This window comes from Paramisgurnus dabryanus, chromosome 1 (genome assembly GCF_030506205.2).
Source record: "Paramisgurnus dabryanus chromosome 1, PD_genome_1.1, whole genome shotgun sequence".
Classification (NCBI taxonomy): domain Eukaryota; kingdom Metazoa; phylum Chordata; class Actinopteri; order Cypriniformes; family Cobitidae; genus Paramisgurnus; species Paramisgurnus dabryanus.
This window is the reverse complement of record NC_133337.1, coordinates 5,398,088-5,423,298: the sequence shown is the minus strand read 5'-3', so window position 1 is coordinate 5,423,298 and position 25,211 is coordinate 5,398,088. Positions and strand designations below refer to the sequence as shown.

The 25,211-nt window shown below is 38.5% G+C and overlaps 1 protein-coding gene across 6 annotated transcripts in view; it reads right to left on the bottom strand.

Moving 5' to 3' along the window:
* sbf1 (SET binding factor 1) overlaps positions 1-25,211 on the bottom strand; it is a 411,549-nt gene that overhangs the window by 291,008 nt on the left and 95,330 nt on the right. For 2 of the 6 annotated variants that reach the window (XM_065247769.2, XM_073815717.1), the window contains exons 3-6: positions 12,588-12,773; positions 10,832-10,957; positions 10,651-10,761; positions 8,083-8,136 (exon numbers count right to left, since the gene is read on the bottom strand). In XM_065247769.2, the coding sequence (XP_065103841.1) occupies positions 8,083-8,136; positions 10,651-10,761; positions 10,832-10,957; positions 12,588-12,773 (477 nt within the window). The remainder of the gene's footprint in view (positions 1-8,082; positions 8,137-10,650; positions 10,762-10,831; positions 10,958-12,587; positions 12,774-25,211) is intronic. The other 4 variants (XM_073815733.1, XM_073815742.1, XM_073815729.1 and 1 more) reach the window with 3 other exon arrangements.

The following is a 25,211-nucleotide window of genomic DNA, read 5'->3' as shown; positions in this document are numbered from 1 at the left end:
AGCCTCGTGAGTGCCGTGACGAGCATGATGCATTAGATGCATGCCTCTGTGATCCAGACTTGCAGCTTGCTTTAGACATTGTAGAAGGAAGTTCACCTTATGAGCTGGCTAGCTCCCCGCCACGGAGTTAGAAACTAGAAGTTGTTTACCAAAGGGTTTCGTTTTACTGTTCTGCCCTTTATTTCAAACACCTTGCTTGAATATGCAGTCAGATAACCCCCCCCCCCCCAAAGACAACAAAGGCAAGAATGGTTTTCAAGATTTACTGTTGTCCATAGAATAACGTAAAACTGTAAAAGTACAACATAAAGAATTCTAAGTATACAGAATCAATATTATGTTTACATAAACACAACAAAGGCTCTTCACATTCCTTATAGTTAGTATCAACTACTTCAGAAAATAGATGCAATACATCTATTACAATTCACAAAAACAAAGAGAAAATAATTTAACATCTGCCATATAAAATATGACAATTCACAGTGAATATGCATAGAAACTATAATTTAGCAATATCTACATACCAAAAGTGCCTTCAAATCAACTTAAATCGAGGAGCAGTAGCCATGACCGCATGCTCTTCCCTGCTGCTGCTGAAAACTAGGCTCACATTGGTGATGTCATCATATAAGTACTTAAAAAATAACATGCAATACCCCAACTTGAACAGAAGGGGTCACTCTACTATAACATTTCGACTAACAATGCAAAAATGTTCATAGAGAACAGCACAGTTACGTGAAGAAGAATATTGCTTTACAAGGCCTTATATACTAACTCTTTTGATATCTCTCCAGGGGTTGAACTAACAGATTAGCTACCTATTTGTGCCTCCCATTTGCTCACAGAGTGAAGTTAATTCAGTAAATACTACAGGAAAATTGTACTGTTTAAAGGAGATATTTGTAAATCTTGATCAAGTAGTTTTATTAATTTCAATGGAGACGAAATCCCATTGAAGTATGAATTGTGTGTTCAGCAATGGCATTCCAGAAACAGGGTGCTAACTGACACTTTTAATATTCTGATGGCGAAGTAATCCCATCGAATATCCTTGAATTTTATAGTGTTTAACAATAGTAGACCAGAAACAGGCTGCTAACTGACACTCGTAATATTCTGATGGCGAAGTAATCCCATCGAATATCCTTAAAGTTGATTGTGTTTAGCAATAGTAGACCAAAACAGGCTGCTTACTAACACTAACTCTAAGATCCGTTGGATCCAATTACATTTGTTTTTAGCAAACCTGCTTTTAAAATAATGTAATTCCATGTTGAAAATGGCAATGGAAGTCAGATTAAGACGCATTGCCTCTAACTAACACTAGAGGGCAATATGTTGGGTGTGTAACACTCCTTTGTTTGTCTCTGTTATTCTGACTTCCCTCTTTCTTGGGCTCAATAGCGCCACCTCGTGATCACTCCCAGTTGGTCTCCTCCTACTTCCTGTTTAGCACATGTATCATGGCTAATCACTTGGCTGTGTTATTATGTGCTATGATTTGATTTATTAACTGTTGTTATTATTTTAGATAATAATAATAATAATAGTAATAATAATAATAATAATAATAATAATAATTGATAATGCATTGCGCATTACTAATTTTATTATTCTAGATTTCCTTCCTTTTATTTCAATAATCCCCACATACAATTGAGATTGTATTTGGTTGAATTTAAACATTGATCAAATTAGTTTAATCAAATTTAAACTTTGACTGCATCAACTAAGTGTTAATTTCGTCAGACGAGACGAGACGAAATAGGTTCGTCAACGAACTTTTTTCCATGACTAAGACGAAACGATGACGAGACTGCGCCAATGTTCAAAAACGCTGACTAAGACTAAATTAACATGCATTTTTGTTGACGAAAAAAGACGAGACTAAAATGTTTTGCATAAAATAAAAACTAAGATAAAATCTCTCTTCATTTTCGTCTACAATCGTCTCTGCTACATTTTATGCAAAGACTTTATTTTATGCAAAGATTTTATAAAAAGACTGCGAGCTCTTATTATGAAACTGCGCGTCTGTCATAACTCCAGACAAGCTCGCGCTGCTGAAATCTCCATGCTGAGTGTTCACAATATAACATCCATTAGCAGTTTTAGTCCACAAACGAATTACATATGAGAAATATTGATATTTCTCCATTGTTTCCATCGGATTTCGTATCAAATAATCTTCATATGGTTTTTCAACAATTGCACGCACACGCAGCGCAATTCTACTATTGAAAAGGCATACGCGATCAGGTCAGTAAGAGTCTCATGTGTAAAATGAGCCAACACACATTATGATTAATATTTAACAAACACCTAAAAAGTTTAGTGTTATGCAGCATTGTGTTGATGTTTTTGTGTCGTATTCTCGTGCACCTGTTGTCTTCAGTAACTTAGACTTTCTGATCCACATTCGCTATTTACCAACATTGTTGATGTACCTAACATTATTCAAGTATTCTGAATTTACAGTATATTGTGAGGACAAAATCTTTTATTAGTAACTGATGGCTGTCTGGGTGCTTTCCTATCGCCCATCACTGAATGAATGGTGACGCAATTTACACGCGATAGAGATACGTCACCGCCATTAACAAAGTTGCATTCAACAAAAATCATTCAACAAGTGTATTTTGTCAGGTGATTATGACATTTAACCAATATTTGAGATGTGTGTAACACTATTTGACTGAAATGGTTATCAGAAATAATCTCAGAAATAATTTATTTTTTAAGAGACAAAAATGTTTTAACTAAAACTTATTTAATTTATCCTATTTAAAAATTAAGTCTTCTTTTGACTAAAATTAAACTAAAATGACGAGACTTTTAGTCGACTAAAACTTGACTAAGATACCTTGAGTTGTCTTTTGACTAAAACTAGACTAAAATGATGAGACTTTTAGTCGACTAAAACTTGACTAACAAAAAAAGATATGCACAAGACCAAGAGTAAGACTAAATTAAAAATAGGTGACAAAATTAACACTACATCAACTTCATTGAATTTGAACATTCAATGAATTAGTTTAATTAAGTTTAATCTTGGGTTGGATTAATTCCATTTAATCTAAACTTTGATTGGACCTATTTGGATAAATTTGAATTTTGATCCGATCATTTTTCTTTGCTGTGTGAAGGTGTCACCACCCTTCCTTATATTTTAATTTCATTTAATGACCCAAGATGTAACTGATTTTATTTCATTTGATCAGCCTTTGCGCTCCCCCACACTTCCACCAGGGTGAGTGATGAGCTGATGTCCCTTTGTGTAGACACCCCCCACTGACTTTATCTGCTCAACTGACTGTGTGCTTGGACAAGTCAGAATGGCTGATCTGGTCATTGGTCTGCACCTGAGTGACCTCACTTCATCACATGCTTAGTAAAGTAGACACACCCATTCAGTCATTGAAGGCACACAAAGGGAAGAGAAATTCCCTGCCTCCTAACTGTTTGGTCTGTGCCTGCTTTACCTCCCTAGGCTGTCTAACACCACAACGCCCTCTAACAACGGCTTTGCCATAACACTTGGTGTTAACAACCAGCTTAGCCTTAATAAGGAAAACTTTCTCTCTTTCTGCTTCTCATTCTTCTTATTATTTGGTTTTAATTCTGTTTTATTTTGGAGACCAAAGCTGCATAAACCACCAGGAACCTTTGATAATTTTGTTGATAAATTAGCCTAAGTCATTTCATGACCCAGAGGATAGAGCCATCAGCAATTTGAATCAAATCTATTTCCTATGCTCACATGAATAAATTATCTGCCCCCGTCTTCACGGCCAGGATAATAGGCGTCTAGATTGCGTCAGTAACTGTTGACACCAGTTCACTGCACCACACATAGCCCACATAATTATCTAATAATCTGTACGGACTTGCATTGGCTGTTGTGCTTCTCTCTCCCTCCATCTTTGTGCCCAGATGTCCAGATCATCCAGCCCTGTCACACCAGGGGACCAGCTAGAAGGCCAAGCGACCAGTGCCTCTGACACTTTCCTGCCCGGAGCTGCCAGACCTGCCACATCGTACCCGAGGACAGCTGGACAATGACCAGAGCCGACCAGCGGACCGTGTTCCAACCCGGTGCCCTCGTCTAGAGCCCCAATCGTCCAGTTGAATTTCAGCTGTGGACACGTCACCAGCTTGTAAGCAGAGGAGTCAGGAGGACACGCAAACCGCCGAGACCTTCTAGACCGTCCAGACCTTCCAGAATGTCTAGACTCCCAGAAACGACAGCTGACAACCGATGAAGAGGACCAAGTGCCACAGAAGGAGAAGGAAAAGCTTCAAGACGCCACTGCAACACACTACACAGAGCCTGAGCGCACAATAACAACCAGACAGAAGCAGAACATACTGACAGAAGGGGCTGCCTCCGAAAAAGACTGTTAATGCTTTTGTTCCTGACCATCACCCAGAATTGATTCTGGAGGGTGTACCCTCACCACAGCACCAAACCCTTCAGAAAAGAGTCAAAGAGTGTCATTGTCAGCCAGAAACAGCCAAACAATGGCCAAAGCAACAAGCCCAAAAAGTAATCGGAGAAATCAACTTGAACGCTCTGAAGGAAACCTATCCTGAGAGCAAAACAGTGTAGCTGCATCTGAGGCACTTAGCTCGACACCAAGCGCCCATGGCATCCAGACTGCATTTCACAGAGCCGCCAGAACAGGCTAAACTGATGTATGACTGAAACAAAATGACTAACAGCTCCATGAGCATTGCACATCCCGTGCACAACACACCCTCACCCATCAGCAGAGACCTGCTGACACATTCTGAGCCCTATGGACTTTAAGCCTTCGAGAATTCGGGCCTAAGCATGAGAACTTTTCATTTCCAGTCAACCAGTTTGAAGTGCACTGCCAAGACACTAGCTAAAGTTATGCTCACACACTCTCACGATCAACAACACCAGACATTTTTCCTTTGCTGTCAAGTGCACACTGTGCCTGTTGGACTATTGCCTGTCAACCGCGGTAACTGTCAAGGACATTTTTGTGCCCTGAACACGAAGCAAGATGATTTGTTGTTGAACCTGCTACTTCCTGATTATCACAGACCTCAACCCAGGGGTCCTGTAAAGAACCTCCTGTCAAACCAGGTCACACCAGAGGCCCACGACCCAGAAAATTTAAGACTGCAATTTCTTTGTCCACCACACGGGGTCGCCATTCAGCACACCACGTGGTCAAGCCCTCAACCAGCCCTCAACCACACACCTTCATGGAAATGTGTGAAGCTTAGCCTGACCACTGAAGGCCACCCCCCTCACTGTACTGTCACCACATGCAGGATACATCCTGCACAAAGGCATGAACACTTGCCAAAGTCTATGAACAATGAGCCAGCCAAGCATCAACACCTGTTCTAGCCATCAGGAACACCCATCAATATGCTCACCTGTGAGAGAAGGTGAAAGAACATTTAAAACAGCCATAACAACCAGGCTGACACACCCTCAATGCACTTTGTGGCATCCAGTGGTCACCAGCGACCCACCCTCCCATCACCAGCATTGCTTAGCTAACAACAGCTATAAACTTTCACCACAGCAACACCTGCATCACGAACTCTCACACTGGCTCCACACACATCGCTCGTTAGGTCTCCTAAACCAAACAAACAAGCGATGCTGAAAACCTCCTCTAAACCCCACCACCAGCGCTGTCATGACGTCCGGCCTCGCTTCCAAACTGAGCCCACAACGACTTAGTGATGTCACACACATGTTGCACCTGAAACAGAACACTCTTTACGTTGTCCATGATGAGCCCACAGCACCACAGCTTGTGGCTCCCCATTGCCAACGAGGGGGAGTCAGGAGATGTATGCCCGAAGAAGCGCACCATGTGCCAGTCGCCATGGCACCAGAGCCACTAACAAGACACAGAACAAGTGGCGTCTCAGCCGGCATGCAGCAACAGTGACAGAATGCATCAGAATTGGTTTGGTACATCTCCAAATTCCAAACCACACAGCTCTACCACAATGCAGAGCAACCACTCTTCCATGGTCGGACTGCAAAATAGACTGTGGATGACCTGTGCGAAGGTCAACGAGGAGGAGTAAAGACTTTTATCTTCATGTGAAAATTCACCAAGCGGGTAGAGTTCCATCTAGCACTCAACAACACAGACACAGCATCACCACATACTACCCACTGTTCTCCAGGTCCGGACCGCCAGCACAAAACAGGTGCACAGAACAGGTGCACCTAATTCATGGCGAAGCTTGGGCAGAAGATTTGGAAGCCCATAGCCTATTTAGTTTCACTTCATTTCTACATCAAAGAGGCTCCAACATCTCAGTGGGACATTTTATGGCACCTTTTGAAGCTCAACAGAGAACTGTTAAAGAAAGTGTGAATTGCCCCAAAGAATGTCTTTGAGACCATATGACAAACTCTTAAGAGACTGCGTCTGTAACTACATTTACGCAAGTTTGATGTATGTTGGTTCCCTCTTTTATAAACTGCTTGTTAAATAACTTGTATTCTCATGTACAATTGTGTTTCTATGACTGAGTCTAGACTACCTCTGACAAATAGAGATTGGTTTTTGATTGTTATACATTGGGATGAATCACAACGTAATGCTTGCTTAAAACTGATCACCTTTCAGTTTCCTCTTCATTGATAAATATTGTATGATGGTAGAACAATTCATTCTATTTGATCAATGATCTGGACTAATATTTTGCCAAGGAATCTGCAGGCAATGAAAGATGCAAGATTAACAGTTAAGGGGACAAACATCTCTCCCCTGCTCTGATTGGTCGATTCAAACTTGAATGGTCGTGTCCTACTTAAAGGATAAATACTGGCAAAAAACCTTATCTCATGGGTTAGCTGTTCTTTCATTCGACTCATCTCTTCTACAAGTGAGCTCTTCCAGCCACCCCTCCCCCTTTGGGGGAGGAGGGCAATTAGGCCCAGAGGCCTTTCTTTGTTCTGTGAGTTTTAGGCCAAACTTTTAACCAAGTTTTAACAAAGAATGGATTTTCAACAATCAGAAAACCACCAACTCAATTCTAAACCTTTTGGAACAACTCTTCAAACTGGACACTCGGCACACCAACAACCTGGAATGTTCTTCCAGCATGAAAATACTGCAACTGGACCTGCAAAGCCATCTTCTTCCATCTGAACCTAAGACTTTCAAATGCCTTCAACTGCACAGACATGCAAGTACCTATATCTTAGAATGTGGCTGCGTTTAAGTCGGTAAAGTAAGATGAATGTGGTTTATGCAACTCTCTCTCTCTCTCTCTCTCTCTCTCTCTCTCTCTCTCTCTCTCTCTCTTATTTCATGTTAAATGTTCACGTTTGTCTCCATTGTCTATGTCTCATGTAATCCCAGTAGAGTAGTCAAATAAATGTGATTGTTTATTCATGGATGACTTCTGAGTTCTGATTAAATTCAAAGTCACTTAAACTTTTCATCAATGCTACCTCACACTCATGTTTCTCAGAATTGATGTACAATTTTAGATATATTCGCTGGCGAATTAATCAATTAATTGTTACGATTCATTCTGCTAAAACCTACAAAATATATACAGTTAATGACGATTAATTGTATGTATTTGCATTTGAGCTAAATCAACAATTCCTTGAATTGGAATAGTGATAAACAATAATTTCCCTTAACAGGGTGGGGGAGAAAATATCAACATTAATAATTGTAATTATTAATGAATAACTTATCATTATCAAAACAATGATTGGTTGTTTTAAACAACACTATTCCGTAACCCCTCCATTTGCTACATAAGCCACTGTGCATGTGTGTGCGTGTGTTTGTGTATGGATGGTGTTTTTTATCTACAAACCCATAAAAACAATGTACAGATGAGAGAAACCATCACCAAAGAAACACAAATAAAATGATCTGATAACAATTAATTCCCAGATGCAATCAACTTGAGGCAAAGAATCAGAAAGTAACAGGACATGTTAATGTCTAAATGTCTTGGGAAAAATGCAAAGCATAGATAAACATTTGATTGTCAGGCAGAATCACAGATGGGTTGATTGGTTGATGGCTGGAAGATAAATGTTACCTGGAAACAACCCAGTAGACAGTCAGTTAAACTACAAAGAGGAGGTTCATTTATCTGAAAGACACATAAGTCAAGTGTAAACTGCAGGAAAGGAACAATTAGGATGTAACACAAATCACCTTATGTGGACAAAGAGAGTCACCCCAAGAAGCATGTGTACACCGCAGCCATGCTTAAAAAATGCAAAGAATGTAATAACATTAGACAACAAAATATCAAACCAAGTGTCTTTTATTTTTTTAATTAACATGTCACAAAATGTTTTAGGTTATAACATTTTAAATGAAGACAATATGTGACTTGTCTGTGAAATCCAGGCTAAAGTGATGAAATTAAAAACATCAAAGTTTGATTTCACATAGATTTCAATCTTTGCCATGACCTTACTTGGTCAGTATTGACACGACACTTGGCTTGATACTTATAAAATAAAATAAAAACTAAATATAGAGGTTATGCATCGACATCTCTTTACCACGTGAACATGCAGAAACACGCCCCCTTCGGGGAGAATGAGGGGCAAGACATTCAACAAAATGGCTGTTTTTATACCGGCAGCTGCAAAAACGCCAGTCTAACTGACAATTATCAGCTTAAAGGAGAAGTTCGGTATTTTAGACTTAAACCCCTGATTTCAGATTGTTTATGGTGAAATAGAATGGTTTTGACTGAAATTTCGACATTTGCGGCTGCCATGAGAATTTTTCCGTGTTTGTGTTTCACCTCACACCTCTACAATGGGTTTAATGGTGCACTGGAACAATCCTTCCTAAAATGCATTAAACTTTCGTTTAAAAAGACGTGAAACTCACCAAGTGGTCAGGGGAGTTCACTGGTATGCTCACACAAAAATCGCTGCAAAAGACGCATTCCAACAGGTTTCATCGTAGTTTTTACCAACTCCATTGACTTGTATTAGATGTCCTGTGAGGTACGGTATTACTCCGCGCCAGGAACTTTGTTTCTATTCTTGCAATTGGCAATGGCGGATTAGCGCCACCACCTGGGCTGGAGCGTCTATTATTCAAGCTCTAAGCAGAAGAATGTACGGGTGTGAGGCGTTTGGAAAAATAGGTCCACAAGTTAACAACGAATGCTAAAACAGCTGTTGGAAAGCATCTTTTGCAGCGATTTTTGTGTGAGCATATCAGTGAACACCCCTGACCACTCGGTGAGTTTCACATCTTTGTAAACGAAAGTTTAATGCATTTTAGGAAGGATTGTTCCAGTGCACCATTAAACCCATTGTAGAGGGCAGCCGCAAATGTCGAAATTTCAGTCAAAACCATTCTATTTCACCATAAACAATCTGAAAACAGGGCTTTAAGTCTAAAATACCGAACTTGTCCTTTAAATTGAATTAAGCTGCCATTGACAGCCACGATGTAGCATTATTTTTATTGAAGTATTGTGTTAACATGAGGTAAAGTATTATTGAAATATTGACAAATTCCATTATGATCGCATTATGAGGGTGCAGTTATTTGTGGAGTAATGTTCTGTGCGTGGGTTGTGCTTTGCCCTACTATTTTTCACAAATAAATCTGATGCCTGTGAACAATGACGTCAAGCCTGTGTAAAACACTGAAGTAAAGTAATATGTCTGCCGCGTTTGTTCTGACTAAATGATAACTGACTAAATATTCACTAATGCTGTCGCCCAGACTCAGTGAGCGTAACCGCAGTCACTAGGTGACTAGGGATATGCAAAAATACTGATACAGTTAACTGTCGTGATACATTTTTCCACGATAGTGTATCGATATTTCAATCTCTACTATCGATATTTTTTTTACATCAAATCCTTCTGTGTGCAACAAACAACCTCCTCCGCCGCCGCTGGAGTTATCGCTGTCCAGTTGTCTGTCATATACGGCCATTCGGCCAATGTCTCAGAAGTAAGTGGGAGTGAGAAAATGGCAGAAAATGTAAAAACACCTGCAGCTTTCAAAGTCGATGTGTAGAAGCACTTTGGCTTAAAAAAGCTCTATTTTTTAATATGAAAAAAAAGGATAAAGTATTGCAATGTATTGCAACATGCAACGCATTGTATTGTACATTGTATCATGGCCCATGTATCGTGATATGTATTGTATTGTGAGCTCCTTGCAAATACCCAGCCCTACTGGTGACGTCACATGCATACCCTCTTTACAGAAGTCTTTCAAAACCCTTACAAAAGACATGTACCTCTCTTTATTAATCGTTGATAAAAAACAAGGATTATACCTAAACTTTTCCTATGTATTTATTGTTACCAAAATGTGCATTCATGGACTTATACATGGGGGGTCATGACGGGTCTATGATTCATGATAAAGGTTAAGCAGTTGAAAGTTGCTTGTCATCCAAAAAGTACCATATTATCCACAGTACAGGACAACTCCTAAACTACCCACAATGCATTTACAAATGTGTCTTTATTCTCTAAAAAGAGAATCCCAGAGAAGAAACAATATATTCGTTCATAAGGCAAGAATGATTACATCAAAAGGAAAATAACATTTAAATCAGCACAAGCTGGAGAGCTTCCAAACTGATATGAAAAAGTTTAGGTTTGATTCTCACCTGAGATCCTCCAGCTATGGGAATGATGCAGGTGAGAAGGTTTCCAATGACTGTTTCCATAGGAACATTGAGGCCATCCACATGAACCGTGTATATGAGACTCAAACAGTTCTACAGGAAAACAGGCAGGAATTAGCATAAATAAGGGTTAACTTTAATTTTTTTTCTGTCTGTCACTTACCCTAAAGACCTCTGTGTGGTCCAAGCGGGACACCAAAACCAGGCTCTTTGGAGCATAGAGCTGAGCAGGCTGAAGAACGTCTGGGCTATCATCTTCATCAGCCTCACTGGGCTCTCCTTTTTGTAGCTACACACAAACACACATCATCAAACATCTGCAAAATGTTTGTCAATCACCATTTTTAAACAGCAGTAAATTCCTCCAAACTGTGGCATCCCAGAATTTATTTCTGTCTGTTCTTTTGTCTCACATAGGGGTGACAATAAACTGGTAGAGGTTTTGGATTATCGTCTCTATCAAGGTTCCCACTTCACGTTGCTTCAACATTTGCACATATATAAAACAAATGATTTTAAGCTGGACAACTGGGCTACATGCGCACACTGTTTCTGTGTGAGAGGAGCATCCAAGCCATGCATCCCCTTGCTCATTATTAAGCTCTTAAAGCTGACATAACACAAGACGTTTTTGCCAATCTAATGTTAATCTTGCTTATATATAGACTAGTATTTCATCATTCATATGTCCAAAGAGTCTTTTGCTTAGTCAGATTTATAAAAGAAAAAAAAAGAGTTTTTGATTTTTGGCGTAAAAGGTCGAACACTTAACGGCGTGCGGTAGGCGGAGCTGAAGAGTTATGAGTACGCGCAGCTTCGGATACTACTTTTGGACTTACAGCCGACATAGATGGAAAATCAAACTTTAAAAACACTTTTTTTTAAATAACCAGCCTTATGTTATAAATATGATCCAGAATCGGATACTTAGTCAGTAATGGACAAACAAGAACAACAGCAGCAACGATTACACCAGGACGTCTCTATCAGGTAATTAATCCTTGCTTGTTTTGCCGCTATTTTAATAAAAAAGCAACATAATCCAGTTTTTAACTGCATTTGCCCGTTTTAAAAGGTGTAAATGTTGTAAATGCAGTACAAAGTGCTGTTGTTGGTGTTGTTTACATTACATGCACGTATGCGCGATTGCAAACAAAACACGTGAGATTTCGAATTACTTACGCATGTGGTTGTGACTCCTAAACGGGGTCTTTTTAAAGTTTTGACCGCTCCAATAGTTGTAAAAAAAGTGGAAAATCCGGCGTCAAACTGAGCCTTGTTTGTAAAGCAGTCCCCTCCGAAATGCAGCCAGGGAACAAACAAACTCATTCGCAATTACGTTGCTGCTTTATTATATATCGCACATGGATACGGTTTTGTATAGTAAAGTAAATGTGTAAAATATTATATTCAGTTTAATTATTTCTGTAATAATGCTAATCTTAGTAACTCTTAGCTTATTTCAGTTGCCCCGCCTACTCATCGCCGTTCTTCTCACAGCATACATGCCCATTGAAGTAGCATTTTTCAAAATTATAGTGAGGTAGACTGGAGCTGAAACAGCAGTGTTTCATGACGCTTTTTAAGAGGAAGTTACATAATATTGCTCCTATCTGTCACTCATGTTAAACAAACAGCAGTGAAAGAAAATCTGCAATTAAATAATTATGAAATAAGAATAATATATTATAAATCATTTTTATCTTCAGTAAGCTTGTGTTTTGTTTGTTTTTTGTATTCCATTTTAGGCTTGTATAAGATTTTTTTGTTATATTGAAATTGGTTAAGAGAATTATGACAATTCTAAGGTATCATAGCTAAAGATTTTCATAACAAAGAATTTGGTAAATGAAAAAGACAACTCTATCGTGATACATATCGTTATCATGATATAAAATGATTTTGGTCATATTACCCACCCCTAATGTCACATTGGCTTTCTTTATCTCCAAGTGACCAGCACTGACCTGCGGGTTCTCCACAGACTCCCAGAAGGTGAAGCATGCGCAGTAATGTCGCTCTGAGTTGATATCAGTGAGAACCGCCACAAAGAAAGATGAAGGTTTTCTTTCTGGAACCAGCTGCCATCCGCTAGGCTGACAGAACTGAGGGAAACAGAAAAAACAATACAACCAAATCACATTAGAGACGTTGAAACTTGTTTATGCAATATTCACATACAAATGTTTTTATATACTTGAAATCAGCCGCTGGGCGTTATATCGGATTTGGGGGATATATCGATATGGTTTGCGACATGCACGCAAACACGTGCCCTGCGTGACCCCACCCGCCCCAGCAAGTCGTACGCAACATGGAGAAACACGCAGAAACTCTTCATGGCACTTGGATGCCCCTCATGAATGTAGACAAAAACTGCAGCTGCACTCGGAGGATTGTAATAATTGAGTTCAAGACTAGAATAAAATGTCTCCTCAATCTGCTTTTACAGAGATCACTGGAATTAAGTTACCGCTGCATCTGTGTGCTTCCGTCCCAACAACATGCCTGATGCTCCATCACAACACCTATTTTTCTAATACACTATTGCAGTTATTCCTAATCACTATTACAGAAATATCAGGTAAGTGACATTGCGTTTATACATCAGTTTGACGAGACAAGTGCGTAGATGAAACAGAAACTCCTCTTTTGTGGGGAACTTTTTCCTCAGATTCAAAGCCCAGTATAAGTCACAAACAAGTCTACGTTAATTAAAGGGCGTGTTGCAGGTTAACCACCACTGTCGATAAATGGGTACATAAATCACTCAAGATATGTATATAATTTTAAAAATGTCTCAAAAATGGTAAAAAGGTCTTAAAGACCATTTTTTTTAACGTTTTTGGTATTAAAGTTTTTTAAGCAATTCGGCGATGACGTCACGTTGGGGAGAAGTGGATGAAAGCCTCAGCCAGATATAGAGATAGATGAGACATTTGTTGCCGTTTAATACTTACGTATATAATATGGAAATCATATATACATAGTAGAAAATATACTATGTGGTATACTGCAAAGTTACCCTGCTAATTATTATTTCTGATATATGTGGAGATAAATAAAATTTAGCAAATCTGCTGATTTAATCCATTCATGTCCTAACCACCAGGCTAAAGAGTTTTAAACATCCTTAATCCACACTTACTAGTCTATCATATAATATCTAATATATATTGTTTTGTGAAATAAAAGCATGCTTTGTTATATTGTTTATGCGATCATAACAAATCACACAATCATTTTATTGACAGAAGCAGAGGACTCGAATCCGACCGCATACATACTGCATTAAACAGACGTTCGGCAGCTTTTTACATAAAAGGATGACAGGCTATGCCATTTGGGGATGGACCTCACTGATCCCTGTATTTTTTATAAATCCTGGACATGTTTGGACCTGCCGAACGGGTTGAGCACTTTTATATTTGTTGAGCAGAGAGGCTGCACAGTTTGACCAGCGGGCTGCGGGAACCGGCCGCATATCAGACTGACAGACGGTGTTGCTATTATAACTTCCAATGTATAACTATTATCAGACCGGCCCACCGGGAAAGTCCCGACTCTCCCGATTGCCACTCCGCTACTGGCTGTAGGGAAATGTGTGTTTTGTTTGCTGTTTGAGGCACTTACCCCGCGACTAGATGTGACGTGCCTCACTCAGCTTCCAGGATTTTAGGCATGCTGCCTGAATCCCCCTCAAGCCAGCACGTACAATTATGTTAATTGTTTGTTTACTTTCTACACAAAGTTATGCTAATGTTATGCTATCTGGCTGTCTGCCTATCTCTCTGTCTGTCTGTCTATCTATCTATCTGGCTATATAGTCTATCTATATCTATGTATTTATCTATAATCTGCAATTTGAATACTGTACTTTACTTGTCTCTCTGGTCACTCTCAATGCTCTTAAGGCGGTTTTGGTGAATTCTCTCCCCAACGTGACGTAATGCAGTGCGTTGTGGGGGAAAGGAGACTCATTGCAAACCGCTGTCCTTTTTCGTATTATATTCCATTTTGTGAATCCCAACAACATAAAATACAATTGATAACAGTTTAAATGTTTATTATCAACAAGCAAATTGCACAAATTCATTGAAAAATGTACCCTGCAACAGGCCCTTTAAAATTAAAATGTCACTTTAGAATTAGTAACGAATGACTACAGATGTGGCCTTTAAAAACGCGCGTTTTCTCCCGCGGCATTCGCCAATTCGTCTCGCAGAGTCTCGCACCATTCTGCAAGTGCTTTCTCGGGGGCTACTTTCCCTTTTCCCTTAATGTGTTTCGCTTCACAGAATATCCACCAGGTGGCGCATAAAAACATTGTCATTGCCATTGTTTCCAGAAGTTAATAAGGGCATTGCTGAATATTTTACATTGCTATTAAAACAGCAAAGTGATATGTCAACCTTCTTGCCAGCATAACAGCGCATACAACTATTTAGATGACTGTACGTGCAATGCGCATTTATAGTAAGTGCAACAGAGAATTTAGTGTGAGCCTCATAAACACTACTCTATTTACAATGAATATCTTAATTATTTGTGTTGTCGAATTTTGACACCATTTGTTCATAATATCTATAATTGTCAGTTTTTCTAAAAGTATAAAAATTTTAAAGAGATTAATGTGGTATAAAAAAGACATGTTTTAAAGTTAAAAATGTTGTAAAAAAAATTGTAGTATTCTTATATTTTAAGATTAACAATATGATACATTTATACTGCGCCAAAATGCTTTACATATGGAAAGAGGAATTCTTCTCAACCACCACCAATAAAGTTTAAAAATTATTCTTTAGAAAAACGGCGTTTAAACCCATGCGGGGTGTACAGTTGGCATATGATATCTTTTTTATTTAGTTTTTACATATTTATATTTATAAAATCTTTAATAATAGGCTACCTTTCTTGCACATATGCAGTCAGTGTTTCTACGTAATTCATAATTGTAAAAAATATTATTGTAAAATACAATATCACTAAAATAATTTATTAAAGTAACTAAATAAAATGTCTTAATGTCACTTATGTGTTTTTTTAGTTGGTCAAACCAAAATAATTGACTAGAAATAGAACAGATATGTTTAGGTTATTATTAAGATGTAGGCTACATCAAATAAAATAGCAAACAGAGAAACTGTGCCTTTTGCGGACAAAAACACCTCCGAAATGTTGAGTTTATGAATATTTACACTAACAATATGTACTTTGTGAAATGTGTTTGTAAAATAATCAATTTTATAACATGTGGATGTAGAGCCAAACACGCCACGTCGCCTTCCAGATATTTTACACGTTCGCATTCAAAACTTTTCAAAACTTATTTATATTAAATCTAATTAATAATTATAAATTATGACATGAGAAAATTAGAAGTGTGCAAATGAGCACAGTTCAAATATTGTTAATTAAAGCGGTTTTATACACCTTTCTGCCTTGTTTAAATTAACAAGCATTTTATTTGCCACTGTCAATACGTTTTGTGATTGATTTAATGATTTATTACAGAAACTTACATGAAACAAAGCTATTGTACTCAGAGGCGCACCTTGTCAACAGGCAAGGCAGGCAACTGCTTGGAGCCCCGAGCCACTAGAGGGCCCCCGAGTTTGTTTCTCGGATGGCCAGCTACACCCGGTAGATGAAAATAGATACTCAACATGACTGCATATCAAAATTCTTCTGATTGGATGGAATGTTGATTGACATTGGCTTAGCCCTGTCAAAATCCAACCCAGGTGGATAACTTGCCAGTTTTGAAAATGAACGTAGCGAATGGGTGACGTTGTATCGTTCAGTCGTAAATTTTAGCAGTTATAGTGCAATCCTTTACAAAGACGGATCTATATGCAATGTAGTTACCCAATTTACGCTTGTAAAAGCGACGAAGCAGTCGCAATGACGCGTACACGCACGTATTCATGTCTGCGCGCGTCTTTGCGTTCATTCGCACACAACCGCAATCAAAAGATGCCACACGAGTGAGTTAGCTTATGAAAACATGACAAGACTAAAGGAAGTTTCTAAATAACAATGCTTATCTTATTTTTGACTCGATCACTATTGGCTTCTGTAGATGTATATCAGAAAAGTTTCTGCAAAGCAGGGAAAGGGAAGTGGAAAGGAGAGATGATGAGTTTAAGGGAGGTAAGACAAACTACATCCTCACCCTGTCGGGTCTCAAACTTTAGAGGAAAAATCTCAGGAAAACCTCTTGTCAAGTCTATAGAATTGCATTGTTGCTGAGAAAATCAACAGATGTGTGTGTTATACTGTTCTGTATTTTGAGATATGAAATTAATATTTAGTTTACTAATATTTAACTCTGGACACTAACTTACATAACAGTAAGCTGTAACTATGATTGAGATTATTTAGTACAGCCGTCATAAAATGACTGGTTTCTTAAAATATTCTTGTAAAAATAAGTTATGAGTCATTGCTATCATTGTATAATGTAGAAAATATTTCTCTGCTGTCATTATTTCCAAACATGTTATGCCATTTATGCATCCAAACATGTTAATAATGTTAGGAATGATGATGATTACACTTGTATATATGTATCTTTCGCAGTAACTGTTGCACTGTAGAATAATGGGTTAAGCAAAGGACATTGTATAGAAGTTTTGCACACTTCTTGCACACAGGAAATTTTCTGCTTGGGGCCCCCATAGACCCTAGAATCGCCTCTGATTGTACTAAGCACCTTTATATATATATATATATATATATATATATATATATATATATATATATATATATAAATATATATGTGTTATAAATGTTGTAAAAAATATATTAGTATTCTTATATATTAAGAATAACAATGTGATACATTTATATTGCGCTAAAATGCGTTACATATGAAAAGAGGAATTATTCTCAACCACCACCAATAAAGTTTAAACATTATTCTTTAGAAAAACGCCGCCGAAGTGTTGAGTTTATGGATATTTACACTTACAATAAATACTTTGTGAAATGTGTGTTTAAAATAATAAATTTCATAACATGTGTCTGTAAAGACAAACACGCCGCGTTGCATTATTTTATAAATACCGAGGTCCATATAAGTATTTTCTAGGGCATGCACCCCAGGAAAAAAAGCTTCTTATTTCCCTGCTCTACATATATGAATTTTAATACATCAGAAAACCAAAGAATCAAATACCTATAGATTTCAAACAATGTCAGTATGCAGAAGACTTGTGTTGGTCATTAAGAATACATTGTAATAATTATTTTACCATCCTGGGGACACTGCTGCACACTTTCTCTTCTTTTGTTATTTAGTTAACTTTAATGATTTCAACAGGTACTGTTTAATAGGCTTTAAGCCAAAATATGGACATTAAAACTCTGTGCACGCGCGCAACGGGTGGATGAAGCGTTGTACAGCACATGTGATGCATCACGTTTTCAAGTTCAAGCTTAGCAGCAGTCCAGTACAACACAATGAATCTAATCATTATACAGTAGGGATGTAACGGTATTATAAATTTCGTGGTATTGCAGAATAAAATTTTTCCGGTACCACCGTGGTCACATGATTCGGTAAAACGTTGGGTCTTCCGGGCAACACGTGTCGTTTTTTTTTCCGGCCAAGTGAAGCGAGTGGAGGAACGCGGGAACTACAATTCCCATAATCCCATGCGTGCCACTCTGATGCCTCTCTACAAGTGGAGCGACAATGTGGAAACAAAAGAAACGCGAACTTTAAATCTGATGTGTGGAAAAAGTTGGCGTTCGCTGTGACAAGAAATGAGAAAGGACAAAATGTGATGGACATACAAAAAAACGAGTAAATCCGTGAATGAGGAGAGTGTGTATGCCGTTTCTCAATTAGAAGGCAGCCTCCTTAGGTCGCATATGCAGGCTGCATCCGTCATTACACGCCTGGCGTATTTAAGTTAACTATTACATTCGCAAGTCATAAGCATGTTACAACAATATATGATTAAATAAGAATAATAGTGCACTTGAAAAATTTTAATATTCTGAAATAAGACGGTCTGCATGACCTATGCAGCCTACAAATGCGACTTACCCTACAGTCACATTAGCTACAAAAGTGAACGACACCGAGCGACACGCACTCGCTTGATGGGCGTTCCTTGGCTAGTTTCCAAAAGCGGTATCAAAAGTCACTTTAGAGGTATTGTTAAGTTACAAGAACGGTGTTTTTGGATTTAAAAGTATTTATTTCTCGATAAAAGTAACAAAATATTTGAGATAAAATGCCAAACTTATCAGATATATACATAAATATGCATTTTCCGCCATCTTGAATTATTTTGTCAGACTCGACCACAGACCTACGTCACGCTGCTCTTTCACACCGATTGGCAGTCGCTTTGTCGCATCGCTAAGCATTTGCATAAAATAGCCTGCGTGTCTATTTTGGCCCCGCCCTGCTCGCGCAGCGGCGAGCTCGTCGCTTGACGCTGGCAAACGGCCACTTCCATTGAAAATGAATGGTAGCCTGTCGCTCTGTCTCGGTCGCTTGTAGCTAATGTGACTGGGGGGTTATGGAGGCTGCAGACTTCCGATTGGGAAACGCGCCCCTGTATTGAGTGAGCTGACCTCAGCTCTAGGTCCAGCTACAATAAGTAAGCTGCTATTTTCATTTTTACTGGGTTGTTTTTGTTTTCAGGAATTGACCCATCTTAAAACCCATCATCTTTTCTTGATTCTACAATCACAACCATTGTTTTCAAAGGAGAACCAAGCATTAGCATTAATAATAATAATAATAAATAAAAAAAACTAGGTCAATTGAGGGAGTGACTCAATTCTTAAAACCTGACTGATTGGCAGTTGTTTAAAGTTGACAAACTAAACTGAAACTTTTTTATTTTATTACATGGTCTAATTATTTTTGTCCTTTTTATGAAAATTGTAAACACTACACTACTATGGAAGAAAAATAATGACAAAAGTTTTTGAATTAAAATAGCCTGTTGAATTGTACTACCTGAAAAAAATGCATTGTAATAACCGTACTTGAATTTTAATGCATTGTATTTTTAGGTTTTGCATTTTTAAGGGCTGAAATTCAACATGCGTGTATATTTTCTGTATTACAAATTCAATAGTCCACATTCACCTTTTAGATTTCACTTTAAAATATTCGGTCTGTTTAAAAATACAACGTAAAATATTCAGCAGGCAATATTCAGTCCATTTAAATTCGCGTCCAAAAATTCAAGTCCAAAAATTCAGTCGTACAGATTTCAACATTTAACATCCGGGAACTGCAGGAAAAGCAGTAGAGCACCGAGTATAATCTCATCTGCTGTTAATCGATCTGGCCAGCAGGTGGTGCACGTGTTCGCCAAAACTTTGTACATGTAAGATGATTTAACTGTAATACACCCATACAGAGAGTGTATTGTTTGGTTATGTTATTGACAGGATACTAAACGGTTTTTAAATGCCATATAAATTAAATAGGGCCTTTCTGCCTGCTATTGGCTTCGTTTCTCAAAAGCTAAGTTGATTGTAGATTTTATTGGTGGCAATCTACCATCTTCTTATGCCTACGAGAAACGGACACGTTTTTGTAATTCGTCACCTCAGTTTATAAACCATACTCGGATTATTGAACTGTTCAAGTTACAAATCGTGCGTGCGGATTAATAAACCATACGCACAATTAAACAATCAGTGCTCTCATATTTTCTCTTCATAAACAATAGATAAACAGTGCACACGCTTTCGCAATGGTTTTGCAAACTGAGTCCACTACCGCAGAGGTCCCCAACCACCGGGTCGTGGACAAGTTGCCACCGGTCGCAAGAACATCCTGAAAAAATGTGTATAATAGCTACGTTATAGTTTAATCAGGTGTTTTGTCCTTTACGAGCCGACTTCAAATAACATATCAATCCACTTCTATACAGGGCCGCGCTCTCTCTTTTTCTTTTTCTTTCTCTCTCTCTCTCTCTCTCTCTCTCTCTCTCTCTCTCTCTGTCTCTACCAGCGCATCGGCGATCACATTGCTGTCATTAGAGTTCAAGCATACAGTACTTCTAAAACACAATCGATCAAAGAATTGCAAAGGTATGACAGCTGGCCCGCCCAATCAGAAATGTAAAAAATACTACTCGGGACGTCGGGGTAGCGATTTTGCGAGCCCTGCATAGGTTTGTTTTGTAGAAAGACTTTCTTTAAAGTGAATTTCGTTTTGTATAAATTGTATCTTAATATTAATCAATGTTTAATCAAACAATTGCTTCGATTTAATAAATAAGAAGCAAACCAAGAACGTCTGTGGTGTGGATTATAGTGAACCCACTATATTTCCGCAGCCTATTCTTTCTGCTTTTAATGCATTTCTTAAATGAATGTCTCAATTACACAGTAGGCTTATAGGTTGTTATGATAGGCTATTTGTTGCTAAAAGCAATAGACTATATTGTATAAAGTGTAGCAATAAACATGGCGTAACTTAGTGCTGAGTTAGAGAGCTGGTAGGCTATCAAACAACATCACTGTGATCAGATGTTTCCTTTCTATTTTTTACCCCGCTGTCATATTTGTTGTGTGTTTATGTTATTGAGAGGAAAGCGCGCAGCACATATTTATAACGTTATTCAAAATACGTTTTCCACTTGCTTGCAAAAAAAGTTCTCAAAGTGATCATGGCTGAAACCTGCTCGGGAATATTTTTTTGTATTTGTTAGTTTTCTTATTATTATTATTAGTTATTAGGGGTCAAGACACGAGGTGGCGTAGACACCTATTGTTATTGTTAGTTTTCTTCTTATTAGGGGTCAAGCCCAGAATGGGCGAAGACCCCTATTGTATCTGTTAGTTTTCTTTTTCTTTTTAGGGGTCAAGCCCAGAAGGGGGGAAGACCCCTATTGTATCTGTTAGTTAGGGGTCAAGCCCAGAATGGGCGAGACCCCTATTGGGATTGTTAGTTTTCTTCTTATTATTATTATTAGGGGTCAAGCCCCGAAGGGGCGAAGACCCCTATTGTATTTGTTAGTTTTCTTATTATTATTATTATTCTTCTTCTTCTTCCGCCATTGCGGTCTATGGCAGCCCATAGAACCGTACGTAGGAAAGTTATGAAATTTGGCACACTGATAAATGACAGTCCAATGTGTCCCCACAGCAAATTTGGAGTCTCTAACTCCAACCCTCTAGCGCCACCAACAGTCCAAATTTGCACTTACGTTTTTGCTTATAACTTCTGACCCGTACGTCCTAGAAATGAAATTCTTGTTTCCTCTGATTCCTTGGCTCAAGACGATTCGACTGGACCCTATGACGTTATTTTCCGTCATGAAAATTTTTCCGCCATTTTGAATTATTCGTAAAACCTACTTTTGCGAACTCGTCCTAGAGCTTTTACCCGATTGCCACGAAAATTGGTATGTAGCATCTAAAGACCCTCACGGCAAAAAGTTATGGAATTCATGTCAATTCGTCCATCCGTTTCTGTAAACCGCGTCAACGAATTTTACGTAGAGCGCAAAAAAACGGATTTGAGGCTGTATCTTTGCCACACTTAAGCTTATTGACACGATACTTGGTACTTGTGACGTGAGTCAGGAACTTAGGGTGCATGCAGAGTTTCGTCACAGCGCCACCTAGTGGTCAGACTTATGCTTTAAACGCCTATAACTTTGGCTCCGATTGACATATTTTCACGGGACTTGTTTCTTTGGAGTTCTGAATAGTTGCCGAGTCCAACGATACCAAACATGCCAGAATTCGCCTTACGGTTAACCCTGCGCGGCAAAATAGCACTTAAAAAACACGCTCGAATATCTCCGCGAGCGTTATTCCGATGGACTCGAAAATGCCATAGGAAGAACATTGCATTACCTTCTGAACAAAAAACTCTATTGGCGTTATATTAAAATTTTCATCAGAAATGGCCGAAAATTGCAAAAAACGAAAAATTACCTTTACATTTTGTGTTTTTTACACATAAATGGTTATAACTTCGCAACGAAAATAGATTTTTTCACCATATTTGATACGCTGATGTATGAGCAGAGTCTGAGGCCACACAAAAAAATTGGTATGCCTGAACCACTAGGTGGCCCTATAATTGAACAAAATCTTTTATATCAAGCAAGCCCTATGGTCATACAACTATTTCTTTGCTGAACTAAAGTGTATAGTCATGAAACTAGCTAGATGTAAGGCAGATATTACCCGAGGTTGCATGCACGATTCTGTCATAGCGCGACCTAGTGGTTTGGAGATAGAAAATAGCTATATTTGCCTAAAACTACTGCAACAACACATCTAAAACCACGAGTCATCATGGATTCTTCATTTCATATGGCTTGGTCTATAATTACTGGTGGATGTGAATTTACTCTCTAGCAACCAATGAGAATACCTTATCAACCGTTTTTGAAAGAGCTTTTTCTCTGCATCAGAACATCGTAGAGACATGGGGATGGTCTCTTTTGACTGATTTAACTTGTTGTAACCTGTTGTGACCCATGTTATGCCACTGCAAACATCACTCACATATCCTTCTGTGCTCTAATGTTCCATGACTGTCAATAACAGAAGGACGATTGCAGTGGATTAGAACATAGATTATTTTTGTTGATTACTTTTGCGTTTTTTCATCTGAAATCATTAGGTTTACCTAGGTTCTGTGGTCTGCTTATCCAAACTCAACTTTACACCCTTCTGTGCCCTTTTCGGCTTGACCCCGGTATCGCTGCTTGCAGGAAAGTTATGAAATTTGGCACACTGATAAAGGACAGTCCAAATATTATCCACAGCAAATTTGGAGTCTCTATCTCAAACCCGCTAGCGCCACCAACAGTCCAAAGTTGCACTTATGTTTTTGCTTATAACTTTTGATCCGTAAGTCCTAGAAACGAAATTCTTGTTTCCTCTGATTCCTTGGCTCAAGACGATTCGATTGGACCCTATGACGTCATTTTCCGTCATGAAAATTTTTCCGCCATTTTGAATTATTCTTAAAACCTACTTTTGCGAACTCGTCCTAGAGTTTTTACCCGATTGTCGCAAAAATTGGTATGTAGCATCTAGAGACACTCACGGCAAAAAGTTATTAAAAGAATTTTGATAAATCAATCCGTTGTTGTATAGCACGTCAACAAATTTTACGTAGAGCGCAAAAAAACTGATTTTAGGCTGTATCTTCGTCAAACTTAGGCCTATTGACACGACACTTGGTACTTGTGATGCCAGTCATGAACTGAGTGTGCATGCACAGTTTCGTCGCAGCACCACCTAGTGGCCAGACAGATGATTTATACACCTATAACTTTGGCTGCGATCAACGTATTTTGACGGGACTTGATTTTTAGGAGTCCTGAGTAGTCGCCGAGTCCAACGATACCAAACATGCCAGATTTCGCTTTACCGTTAGCCCTGCGCAGCAAAACAGCACTTAAAAAACACGCGCGAATATCTCCGCGAGCGTTATTCCGATCGACTCGAAAACACCATAGGAAGAACATTGCATTACCTTCTGAACAAAAAGTTCTATTGGCGTTATATTAAAATTTTCATCAGAAATGGCCGAAAATTGCAAAAAACGAAAAATTTACTTTAGATTTTGTGGTTTTTACACATAAATGGTTATAACTTCGCAACGAAAAGAGATTTTTTCACCAGATTTGATACGCTGATGTATGAGCAGAGTCTGAGGCCACACAAAAAAATTGGTATGTCTGAACCACTAGGTGGCCCTATAATTGAACAAAATATTTCATATCAAGCAAGCCCTATGGTCATACAACTATTTCTTCACTAAACTAAAGTGTATAGTCATGAAACTAGCTAGATGTAACGCAGTCATGACCTGAGGTTGCATGCACGATTCTGTCATAGCGCCCCCTAGAGGTTTGGAGATAGAAAATAGCTATTTTTGCCTAAATCTACTGCAACAGCACATCTAAAACCATGAGTCATAATGGATTATTCTTTTCATGGCTTTGACTATAATCACTGGTGGTTGCCAATTCACTCCCTAGCAATCAATGAGAATACCTTATCAACCGTTTTGCAAGAGCTATAACTCTGCATCAGAACATCGTAGAGACACGGGGGTGGGCTCTTTTGACTCATTAACAACACTGTAACATTTTGAGAGCCGAGTATTGCCACTGCAAGCACCACTCATTTTTACGTCAGTGTTCTAGTTATCAATGCTCGACGAAAGAGAGGGAGAGATTTCACTAAATAAGAACACAGCTTTTTTGCTGATAACTGTTATATTGTTTTGTCTGAAATCAAGAGATTTTCTTAGGTACTTTAAACTGCTCATCCGAAGTCAACTTTACTTTCTGCTGTGCCCTTTTTGGCTTGACCCCGGTGATTGCTGCTCGCAGCTATATTTATTATTATTATTATTTTTCTTCCTCGTTCTTCCGCCGAAAGTCAATGGCAGCCCATAGAACCGTACGTAGGAAAGTTATGAAATTTGGCACACTGATAAAGGACAGTCCAATGTGTCCTCACAGCAAATTTGAAGTCTCTATCTCTAACCCTCTAGCGCCACCAACAGTCCAAAGTTGCACTTA